Here is a 12,334-nt window from a genome sequence, read left to right as displayed (position 1 = left end):
TCTGACGAGAACAGGTTTTTAAAGGACAAAAAGGTTTTAAACCTGATGGTTTATATCCTGTCAGGAGGAGGCTTCTTACAGTGACTGAAAACCTCCGCAGGCATCTGTAACATCTGGACGCTGTGTTTAAACAAGAGGTGTTTACAGTAAATGAAGCACCTACACACTCTGTGAAGTGTCAGTGATGTAACTGGTCCATGAGAGCTTCCAGCATCACCTGCACCGACTCATCAGCCTCATCCGGTGTCTCACTCATCTCTCTGATCGACACAGTGCATCTCTGCCGGTGGCCTTTATTGCTATAGCTACATGTTTTCATCAGTGTTTTCACCGACTGTCTAAGAAGCAGGATTAACCCTTCGGTTGTTTGATGGGAGTTAATTAAACCTCGAGCATTTTCGCTCCACGTCGCTGGTGAGAATCAAATCGTCTCTGCTGCTGTTGTTCAGACCGGGAACACAGTGAATCTGAGAACACAACATGTGTAATCAATCAAAATAATTTTTCATAAAAGCCTCAAGTGTTTTCAAACAGTTTTGACAGTCACTCTTATTTTTCATGGGGTAAACACTAGCAGGCCTGGATTGTTTCTCACGCTGGAGAAGTTCAGTTTCTAAACAAACGTCACAAAGACTGATGAGAGCTCAATGATAGAAACGCCGGACTCAGGTTCAGGTTGTTCTGACGCGGCGTGGTTGTCATTGTGCAGAGCTCCTGCTTTATGTACAACTGATTTCTGAATGAATTTTTGTAGGTAACACTGGTTTAAAATAAAAGAATTCAGCAACTCTGTTCCCCTCTTTTTAAAAAAAAGCATCATGAACATAACCGATCTGTTGGTATTCAGTGCACGTTCTTTTGTTTTCATAGGTTTATTTAAAAAAAAAAAAAAAAAAAGAAGGAGGAGGAGGAAAAAAAAGAAAATACTCAACATCATAAACACATAATGTTTATCTGGTGTGACGTAATGGACATGTGACTTTTTGCAACACATATTTTTCAAGTAGTTTAAAGAAGATGCAAGAGAAGGAAATCAACAGCACTTCGATCCTGTGTGTGAATATCATATGGCACAAGTTTTTTTTTAATGGAGGAAGGGAATAACAGGAAACTTCTGTTAAGTATAATATAAACAGTGTGCTACAAAACTTGTACTAACAAAGACCACATAAACCTGAGAAATGTCATAGGTAAAGCAAGGCAGTCTAGTACTGGGAGTATCTGAACTAAAAGCGCTGCGTTTAAGTATTAAAAAGCAGAATGGAATCGGCTGAACCCCCCCCCCCCTCCCAAACCCCACCCCCTTTGTCTTCACATTTCTAACTTATGTATATGATTTCCTTAAAATATTAAGTTTCTACAAAATGTACATTCTGTCGCTGATATTCATGGTTAAACCCATAAAAACTGTACACATCTGTTTCCATTGATAACAGTGATTGTAACGGTCAAAAGTGACAACGCTGAGGTCGCGGCTGGACCGGTGAGCTTACAATGTTTCTGACTGGTTTTTAAAACGTTACATCAAAAAACTTAACAGACAGAGCCCTTAGAAACGTCATGCTCGACTTTCCTTTTACAATCTGTCCTTTTTATGAAACCCAGACACTGAAGCTTCTCAGAGGTGTGGGATACAAACTGTTTGGGAGACCAGTGGGAGGAGACTTGCGCGCCCCACTAAGACACAATAATACATGGTGTGGCGCGGCAGGCCGAACACATCCTGCAGGACACTGGTGATAAAAAAAAGGTGAGGACTGATTCAAAATGTCAGATTACATTATGATTCTCGCCGCGATACTGACAACATGGTTTCAAACGATAGAATGTCTGTCGAGCACTGCGTGAAGAAGTGGAATGCACTGATGTTCGCGTCCTTCGGCGGGCGGGCGGGCGGGCGTACCCGTACTTCAGGCATGTGTGTGACGAGTGAACATGGCTATACAACAGCAGAGACAAGGGAGCATTCAAATTCTCTCAGAAGAGTGTGTGGAAGAAATGTCTGACGGACTCTTCTTCAGTATGCCAACGCTTCCTTATTGACCGGAAATTCAACAATAATAAAAAAAAAAACATTATATAAGAAGAAACATTCTCCATCTTTGGGGATCCAAAACCAGGATCAACAAATTTCATCTCCGTAAAAAAAAAGAAAAAAAAACGTCCTCGTGTGCACATGTGCTATGCAATGTAAACACTACAGGGATTATTTTCCTTTGGGATTTCATTAAGTCAGTGGTGTCTGTTAGACTTGAACAGCTTTTTGTTCACTGATGAGGGGATGAGGTAATGTGTCAGCACTGCACGGCACACCTTCTCCGCTCTGGAAGTCTGGATGAAGTCGTCACGTGTGTTCTGTCTCTGGAGGCGGAACCTGGAGTAGCATGTAGTGCCTTCGCAGACCCATGAGTCACTTGTCGAGCGCTGGCTCCTTCACAGGGGCTTATTGCCCCCACGGGTGGTGCAGGGAAGAGTTCTGCCCTGGATCCCCCTTTACACTTTGCCTTGTTTCAGCCTCTCTATGTGGTGGCAGAGCTTCAGTGCAGGTCCCAGCTTCAGACCCATGTATTTCATGATCATGTCGCTCCGTAGCAACATCAGGGCTTTTCCATCAATCTCCTGTGGAGGTGCAAAGTAAGACACATGTTAACAACACGTGCAGAGGGGCAAATATACAGTACTGTGCAAAAGTTTTAGGCAGGCGTGAAAAAAATGCTGTTAACTAAGAATGCTGTTAATAGTTTATTTTCATCAATTAATAAAATGCAGTGAATGAACAGAACACTATCAGTTCTTCTAGATACACTTGATGGAACGTATCTTGGATGGATCTTTGATGGAACTGGGCTGGTGGGTTGTTCCAAACATCTTGGAGAATAACCACAAATCCTCCTGTCTCTTCATGTAATCCCATACAGACTCCATGATGTTGACCTCAGGGCTGTACTGTATGGGGGCCATACCATCACTTCCAGGACTTCCTGTTCTTCTTTACACTCAAGATTCCCCCCATGTCTTTTTATTGGGCATTTATAATACACACACATTAATTATAGAACATGCAGAACAGATAATTTTAAAAAAAAAAAGGGTTGACCAAGAAAACCAATAGGTAACAGGTTGCCCTCCCTCACCCTTCCCATCCCCTACACTGAAGATAGTGCATTATAGTAACATTGACTGTATGTTTGTGGTCAAATAAATTTGGGGCCAATCAGACGCCTCCCTGATGGTATTGCATGATGGATGAGCATTCTTACTTTACAGCATTTTTTCCACACCTGTCTAAAACTATTGCACAGTACTGGCTAACATACAACAAAAGAGCTCTGGGTATTTTTATGTGAACTCACGTGTTTTCTGAACAGCTCAGCGTGTGGAGCCAACGCTGTGGGGTCAGCATCCCTTACAAACTGCATCACCTCATCAATGGACCAGGAGGAGGGGTTTTTACTGGGCAGCTGCTGACCCTCCCGCTCAGACCCCAGAACTTCGGGGCCTGTGGTGGAGCTGGCTGCTGCCAAAGAAGAAGAGCATGCATGTTAAGGATTGAAGCAAGATCTGAGTACGTCTATGTCCACGTGCTTCCGCTGATCTTAAACGTACCTTCCACCCGTCGTAGAGGCTGGGAGGAGGCGTGCTCTGCGGGGTTGGAGGAGAGGCGGCGCATGGGTGTGCTGCCCCCACTGTGGTAGAGGCTGCTGGCCTGAGAGTGGTACTCTGAGGAACTCCGCACCATCTGTGGACGAGGAGTCATGGAGTTGGAGGCTGAGTCCATGTAGCGCTGCTCCTTTATTAGGCCGTTCTCCTCATGGGGCAGAGTCTCTGCTGGAGAGAGGAACACACAAGTGACATTCATTCAGTGATCACTAAAGTGTTATTTGCCTCCTTTTGTTATCCGCTTCCAACTCTGTCAAATGACTGTGTTTCACCAGTCAAATGCAGCCACTGGCGACGTCCAATCAGACGGAGCCAGGTAATCATATGACCGCACACAAAATCTCTGCGGTAAACAGGGTGGCCACTCCGCCTCAAATCACTCACGCCTAGGATCCACTGGCGTCAATGCGATTTCTTGCCGGACGCGACGCCTCCAAAAAAACGGACGCTTCGGTAGGCGGGAACACAGACCGGCGAGTTAACGGACAGTGGACAAACAGACCCCCGCCCCCCCGAGCTGTTCTCTATCTCGCTCCCCATTGGACAGTGACCCTGCGTCGGACGCATTCATTTGCATAAAGTTGAGCTGCGGTCAACTTTTTGACGCGCCGCAACTGCTCGAACGGACGCGCCGCGTACCCAGAATGCTTTGCGGGCGCGTCATAACGGTTTGACGCGTCCCATAGAAAATGAACTGGCAGCCGCGTCGCGGCGGACGAAACGAACGCCAGTGGATCCCAGGCGTCATACGGTCCGACACGCTCCACACAGGCCTGGAGTATGTACTACAGCGTTTTGGATCCGTGTGTACGCAGACATTTCTGGAAACGATGCCGTGTTTACCGAGATTTTTTTCAAAACGAACAAGAAAAAGATCGTTTTCGGACAGACCTTCAGTCAAAATCCCCCAAGGATCAAACATCACAGCTCTTTTCATCCTCTCAAAACAGCCCTGTTCAGAACGACTGGTTTCAGTGCCTGTCCCTTTAAATGTAAATGAGCCACTGCTCGCCCCGCCCCACCGCTTCTACCAGTACCAGTACTCACAGATAGGGGTGGTATTATGCAAATTTGAAAAGTAATGACATCATTGTATGTCAACTGAGGGAACAGCTCATAAAACCAGATGGATTTCAACCTCAGGAGCCTGGAAATTACATATTTTTTTGTCACTTCTCACATTTTGGGGGCCAAAAGGCAAGACAAACAGCTAAATTAAAGTGATATTTCTATAATATGTCCCCCCCAGAGTGATAAGCTGGCATTACTCATCCTGCTGGAATTTGAAAAGACATAAAAGTAATCAAATACTCTTCATCTCACTAACTCAGTTTCTGATTCAGACAATTCTCTATAAATGATGTATCTTTGCTGTTCCCAGTCCAGAGGACAGAGCTCTCTGTCTCTGAGCCTGTGCAGCATATTTATTCTGAACAACCTAACATTCCTGCCTTTCATTAAACAACAGTAAAGTCGACTAACCCGACATCAGACATGACTCATCGTAGTATCACTACCACTAGTTTCAGTGCCAATACTCCAAACCGCACCGTGCAAGTAGCTTAGCTAGTTGTTTAGTTACATTGTAGTGTGTTAGGAAAATACAAGCTGATGTATAACACGCACTTTTTGGTCAGTAAAAGGTCAATTAAATGATATAAAATGTGTTTTATTTTTTGCTTTCATGTATGTAGGAACAGAAATACAAAGATAGGAAATAAGGATGTGTGAGTGTGTCAGAGAAAATGCTCAACTGCCAATAAAACACACTATAAACACACATGCTTCAGCCAGTGAGCAGAGTTAAAAGACAACTCCAAACCTCTTTACACAGGCCAAGTGTACAACTGTTTAGACTTTCCCTGCTTTGTATTACTGCTACTCAATCCTCAATATTTTCATATATAAATTGATTTTTTGGAGGTATTCTAGACTTGATTATCATAACTATCTTTGTTTTCTAGATTTATGAGTACATAACTGAAGAAAAGGTGTTCCAGAATAAGAAGCATGTCAGGTAAAGTAAATGCGTGCAGACAGAGCTGTACCTTCTGAAGGGTGAGCCTCGGTACGTAAATGTTTGGGTGACAGAGGGGCTGCGTACGGCGGAGAGACTCCAGAGAGACTCCGTTTACTACCCCGAGCCAGAGAGGGAGCGTCCAACGCCTCCTCTTTTACTGGAACACACAAACAAGGAAGAAGCCATTTAGAGCGGAGTGTGCAGGCACAGGATGAACACAAACACCACGTTACAAACACAAAAGTACCAAGATACATTTCTTTTTCTACAGACAATGGAATATGTCCAGCTGAGTGCGCAGTCATCACCTGACTTATTCCTGTCATACGCTGTGTAGTGGCTGAAAGGCTGGCTGCTGAACAGGTTGTCACATTGCAGGTGATGACACATGGTCTCCAGGAAGCGCAGCACGAAGGAAGCACTGGATGCCGAAGGTAGTTTGACCACACGAACTCCGCCGTCTGTTCTCACTGGGAAGAAGGACGACACTCATCTGTCACAAAATGGCTTGGCTACTCGTACAGCCATCGTTTTTCATCTAACAACTTTAAACATCTGGTATGTATGTGTGTGTGTGGGTGGGTGGGTATGTGTCTACCTCTGACGATCTCTCCTCCCCCTGAATGAGTCTGCAGAGCACCGAGCAGGACTTTAGGCTGGTACGCGCAGTCTATACATGACTGGACCACCTGCTGGAGCACAGTGTTCACTGGCCCCGGGCCAAAGTGGTCCGGCAGATGCTGCATCTGCTTCCTGTCCAGGTGTGGGCCGCAGTTTCCGTGCTTATTCACATAGACACACACTGACACAAATAACACATTGAACTTGTTAGATCCTGAGCTGATAGCTTTGATGCAGAGTGGAACAAGTGATAGCAAATGAACGTTAATGCTTACCTGTTGAGACCACAGAGCCCAGACTGGGGGGGCTCTCCTGTGGAACCTGAATGCTGGGCAGCTGTGTCCCACCCTGGAGAATCTTGGGTTTTCTCTGAAAGAGTCAAGTTCATTTGCAAAGTTTAAAATGAGTTAAATGGAAGCAGAAAGAATTAATGCAAGGTTTAAATTAGGGTTAACCAAAGTTCATGTAAATGACTTTTGCAGGGCTCCAGACTAACTTTTTTTTCTAAGAGCACAGTGGCCCCTAACTTCAAATTTTAGGAGCGCAAGCAGAAAATTAAGGGGCGCACACTGTAAATCGACTTGCAAAGGGCAACTAATCACATTTCCTTTTCATTCATGATCCTCACACACTTTGGTCTGCCACCTGTAATGACAGATTCCAGATTCTTTGAGTCGCCCATTCCATGTTTCACCAGTGTGAAATTCTCAAAGTCTCAAATTTTATAGGCAAAACCCTCCCATTGAGAGGCAGTCTGGAGCACTGAAACGTGGTTAAGACTCATACAATAAAAAATCCATGGAAGCGAAGCAGCATTAAAGGGACAGTGTAACTTCTCCTGTTATCTATTCATGAAAATCGATTTTCATTAATCAGTAATCCCCCCCATCAACAAACTGAAGTGTTCCGGTAAGCTCTGAATTAGCCGTTCATATCATTCATATCAACATGGAGCTGGTAAACTCGGTGCTGTCTGCCATGTCGTGTGGCCATGTTTTTACGTTCAGTGGCAGCGTGACGGCAGGAAACCACGGAAACTCAGCGGAGACACCGGAGCTGTCGGCTCAGGTCGAGGTGGCGTCTGTGAAAAGTCACCGCGGTAACGCAGTGAGGAGGAATGGAGCGTTACACTGATGCTGCATTCACCTGCAGTCGGGCAGACGGCCGTCGGTAACAAACCAGATGTCATTTTAGTCACAGAAGTCGAGAGAAAGCCGGTAAAACCTGGGTCAGGTAAACAATACGACATCACCATGACAACATTGTCACGTGTATTGTTTTGCCTCGTGTTGACGGACCACTTGTTTACATAGAGGCTTGTTTATGCCGTTACGTGCAGCGGCTGTCGTCCGTCTGCCCAATTTTACGTGAATGCAGCATTCACAATACGATTGAGTTGCTTGCGATATACAACTGCAACGCTATATGGGAGTAATTCCTACACAATGTACCTTTAATGTGTGGATGGCAAGCAGAAACAAACCTTAGAAACTGGTCTTTTTGAACGGCAGATGGACCAAAGTTATAAGCATTGTTGAATTATAGAGAATGTGAAGATACGTCACGCCGTGCGATGTTGGGCGCCATCTTTGGAGAATCGCGGATGTAAACACTTGCTCGTCTCCCTAAAAAAAGTTCCCCAAAGTCGCTTAAAAGTAATCATGGTGGGACAGTACTGCTGCGTGAAAAAATGTCACAGTAGTATATGCACTAATACCAAAAACGAGATAGTTCACGATGTCTGGATAAGTCAGTGGAGGGAATAAATCTGGGTCTTGAATCCAGTCCCCACTCTCTGTTTACATCTGCGTTCCTCCAAAGATGGCGCCGACGTCCCACAACGCAAAGCGGCGTGACGTCAGCTTCACATTCTCTATTAGCGATGTGTGTTTTCGCACAGGCAGTGTTTAGGCCGTCAGTGGACCCAAGTGCGGTGTGTTTGGTGCAGTGTGAACTAGGCTTGGGCGGTATCCAAATTTTGATACCGTCAAACTTCCTCCACATTTTACCACGGTATACGGTATTACCGTGACTAATTAAAAATGATGACGTAAGTGTCATTAAGCTCATTACCAAACATTGGCTTGTGTCTTCACCAATCGGAAACTGAATACTAGGGCTAAACATTAGCAGACCAAAATCTCATTGGTCGATTGGTCGCAGGAAAAAAACAAAAAACATTTGGAGCCCTGTCTTGTCAAAATTAAGTCAAAATCTATATGACCGAACTGTATATGAAAGGCTATAGGGCTTTTATTTTGAAGGGCCAGATACAGGAAGTCATGACACGCACTCGCTGTCAGTTTTTTTTTTTTTTTTTACAAGACACGGTAGGTCCGGTCCCTTTTTTTTTTTTTCTTGTCAAGAGCGACTTTTTCCGATGTTGTTCAGACATTTCTGGTTTGGAGATGTATCACTGCTGTTTTCAATGATTAGCGGGACCCGTCCCACAGGCTCACCGGCAATCAGTCACAGTGTCACGGAGCAGAGACATGATAGTCCCCGCTGCAGTCAGAGTCCCGCACCGCTCCACACCGCGGACCCCCCACCCCACCCCACCCGCCTCAGCTCAGTCACTCACCCTCATCTACTGTGTTTATTGATGATAAACAGGCATAACGGTAAAACCTGACTTGTTGAAACTAATCAAGTTCATAAACTGTGTGCAGAGCGACCTGGCTGTGTGATGTGTGTGTGAGTGAGAGTGACTATGGCGGAACGTGTCCGACGGGGGAGTAATAAATTACTTTTATTTAATATTTAATCCTTATCTCTTAAATAAGTGCATTGCATTTTTTCATGACGGTATTGAAACTGATACCGTTGCTATTTTTAAACACCTGCAGTTTCGGTATTACCGTAATACCGCCCAAGCCTAGTGTGAACATAACAGTCACTCTCGGGAGTAACACACCAACACAGCTGCACTGAGCCCGTCCTGAAGGAGAGGTCTCTGTGTGGCCACAGTCGTGGTCTGTTATGTGAACGCAGCCGGACTCCAATCTCCTCCAACTGCCTGACCCTGCCATGTAAAGATGACGTACGGCGCCCCTTTTTCCGGTCAGTTGTCATGGAAACATGACGCTCTGCCAGTGGTGCAACGTTTGGACCATTAGTGAAGACAAACGTGTGTGAACGTGAACAATATTGGTGCAGACCAGAGAGCTCTGGCTGGAATATTCTGGATGGGATTTGTCCTTGTTTTTGATTGTTGCAATAATAATAAACATGCGTTTGCATAAAAGCTAAGATATTTGCCCACTGCCATGTTGATAAGAGTATTATACACTTGAAAAATATCCATCTTAAGGTACATTTAGAACAGATAAAAAAAAGTGCCATTAATTTGCAATTAATCGCAACTTAAAGCAGAAGTAAGCGATCCGGTCGTTTTGGCTAACTTCTTGTCAGCCGATGGAGTTAGCAGTCCCCGCCCTCGTCCCTACGTCACCACATTCACGCGCATCCCTTGGCTGCACACACAGAGAGGACCGCCCCTTTATGCCGTTCTCTCTCCTCATTGGATAAAGGTTGTAGGATACAAGGAAAGTTTTCTCCTCGGCTTACGCCTGGTTCACACTGGACGCGAAAGCGCCGTGACGCGGAGCGGCCGCGGAAATCGCGCGCGAGCCGCGTCCCTCCAGTTCACACCAGACGCTGATTTCTCCGCGGCGGTCGCGAGCGCCTCTGCTCCTCAGCTGTTGTTTACTCACACTCAGAGCTGTGTTTTTTACATCATGGATAAGTAAATAACCTCATATAATTATAATACCGTGTGCTGTGGGTCAAACAACTCCCTGTACTTCACTTCCAAGATGAATTTCACGTCGTCCTTCACTTTACAACAACTCATCTCTGCCTCTCTCTCTCTCTCTCTCTCTTTCCCTGTTTGTTTGTGTGTTTTGACCCCCCCGCCCCCCTGCAGCCAGCCCACTCCGTGTCTCCCTATCCTGTGTGTGTGTGTGTGTGTGTGTGTGTGTGTGTGTGTGTGTGTGTGTGTGTGTGTTTTCATCTCTCTTGTTCTCTGTTGAGAGTCTGACAAATATAAATACGGTCGCATTTGTCAATCGCTGTATTTCATTTTGAAAAGTGCTTTATTTTGAAAATTGACCGGATTCTCTCGTTGTTTCATGTGTGACTTCCTGCCAAGATTGACGCGATTGCTCGCGGCTCGCGCACAAAATACGCCGAAACGATAAATGCACGGCGCGAGCAATCGCAGCGCTTCGCGGCGCGTCGCGTCTGGTCTGAACTACAGAACCTGTTAACTTGGCCGCCGAAGGGACGCGGTCTCCGTTCCGTGGCTATTCGCGGCGCTTCGGCGTCCGGTGTGAACCCGGCGTTACAGCAGAGCAGAGTGACTGACAGACTCGTGTTTCGGACCAAGCACTCTATATAAGTGATTGCTCTCGGAAGATATAACTATTTAAGACTTATATTAAAACAAACATTCTGCTTTTTTCTGCTTTAACTATGGGAACCATGCGATTTATCGTGATTAAATTTTTAACTTGGCAGCCCTAGTTAAAATATCTCAGAATATGATTTTATTAAGGCGATGAGGGTGTCTCACCTTGCTTCCAGGTTTGGGTCCTCTCTTCTTGTGGGGCCGCGGTACAAGCTGCGTGGTCTCAGGTACGCTTCCGTTCTGCGCGGCCGCTGCCTCTGCCACAGCTTTGAGCAGAGCGATGGTCTCGCTTTTGGGCCGCCGGCCCCGGACCCCCTTCCTGACGGGTAACGGGGGCAGAGGGTTGGGGAGTCTGTAGGGGGACTGCATGGACCGCCTGCTGGGCTTGGAAGGCGATGCCGGGAAGCTCTGCAGGCTCTTTGGGAGGTTGACTGTAGAAAAAAAAAAAAAAACAGCATAAATGAAAACATTATGTAGTTAGACAGTCATGACATCACACCCTATATGTCATCTAAGTCTTAAAACACAGTTATGAATATGAAAAGCAGGAAAACCATTTAACTGTGCTTGGATAAATAACACAGGCATGTTCTCTCTGTCCAGGGGGGAGGATATAAAAATGAAGGATGGTTTGGTTTCCCATCACCGAGCGTCTCCTGGCTCATTAGGGAAACTGTGTGTCATTATCAGTGGAGCCAGTGACCGACGCACTGCGCTGTGTGGCTGCTCGTGGGCGAGATGAAAGTCAAGGCAGAGAGATGCTGTGGTGCCAGTCTGGGTTTGAACAGGGGATCTCATTACAGGAAATGTAAGGGAAAGTGCTCCAGTTTATCGTGTTATTTATTCTGCATCGCCATGTATTTAAATGACTGTTGAGATCAACACTAACATTACAGCAACTACCCATCGGTGGGATTTATTGTACAGATAAATACTACAGACTAGTTGCCAAGCCCTGTAATGATAATGTATCTAAGATATACATACCAAATATGTACAGAATTACAGCAGTACTGTTGACTATTAAAGGTCCAGTGTGTAAAATGGGGGGAAAACAGTGACATCTCGTGTTCAGATTCTAGATTGCTGCGCTCACTCGCTTGCGCTCACCCCTCCCATCAGGAGCATGTAGCGATGAGGTGAAGATCTAAACCATTTTGAGACATGTCTGCTGTTTCCTACTCCTTCTTTTTTCCTTCCACCCTCTTCTTCATTGGTTTATTTATGCACCAATCTGGCAGCGCAGGATAGCGACACTCTCTAAAGCAAGACCCTTGCTATATATATATATATATATATATACATATATAGATAGATAAAAGAATTATAAGGCTATGAAAACCAAACAAAAATTTTTTTAGCGTTTATACAAATATATTCACTGGTAGTATTCAGATTTTGAAAACAAGAAAAGACTCGCCACACTGTAGTAGCTCCCATATATACAAAAATTTATTAGAGGACTATAAAAAGGACAACGTTTCGAGCAGTGCGCTCTTCGTCAGGTCAGTTAAGACAAATGCTTAAATGGTAAATGGTAAATGGACTTGCACTTATATAGCGCTTTTCTAGTCACTCGGACCACTCAAAGCGCTTTACAATGTAATGGTCGCATTCACCCTTTC

General features: G+C 45.2%; 1 protein-coding gene across 8 annotated transcripts in view; it reads right to left on the bottom strand.

The window, feature by feature from the left end:
• Window positions 1-938: 938 nt before the first annotated feature.
• LOC146988284 (sex comb on midleg-like protein 2) overlaps window positions 939-12,334 on the bottom strand; it is a 22,096-nt gene continuing 10,700 nt past the window's right edge. For 4 of the 8 annotated variants that reach the window (XM_085773462.1, XM_085773467.1, XM_085773461.1 and 1 more), the window contains exons 8-15: window positions 10,875-11,140; window positions 6,577-6,670; window positions 6,279-6,482; window positions 5,989-6,150; window positions 5,709-5,837; window positions 3,607-3,828; window positions 3,354-3,517; window positions 939-2,619 (exon numbers count right to left, since the gene is read on the bottom strand). In XM_085773462.1, coding sequence (XP_085629588.1) covers window positions 2,494-2,619; window positions 3,354-3,517; window positions 3,607-3,828; window positions 5,709-5,837; window positions 5,989-6,150; window positions 6,279-6,482; window positions 6,577-6,670; window positions 10,875-11,140 — 1,367 coding nt within the window. In that variant the 3' untranslated portion in view covers window positions 939-2,493. The remainder of the gene's footprint in view (window positions 2,620-3,353; window positions 3,518-3,606; window positions 3,829-5,708; window positions 5,838-5,988; window positions 6,151-6,278; window positions 6,483-6,576; window positions 6,671-10,874; window positions 11,141-12,334) is intronic. The other 4 variants (XM_085773463.1, XM_085773469.1, XM_085773464.1 and 1 more) reach the window with 3 other exon arrangements.

This window comes from Trachurus japonicus, chromosome 4, assembly GCF_045865225.1.
Source record: "Trachurus japonicus isolate A0001 chromosome 4, Traja_1.0".
Classification (NCBI taxonomy): domain Eukaryota; kingdom Metazoa; phylum Chordata; class Actinopteri; order Carangiformes; family Carangidae; genus Trachurus; species Trachurus japonicus.
The sequence above is the reverse complement of the archived record's forward strand: the minus strand, read 5'-3'. Positions and strand labels throughout refer to the sequence as shown.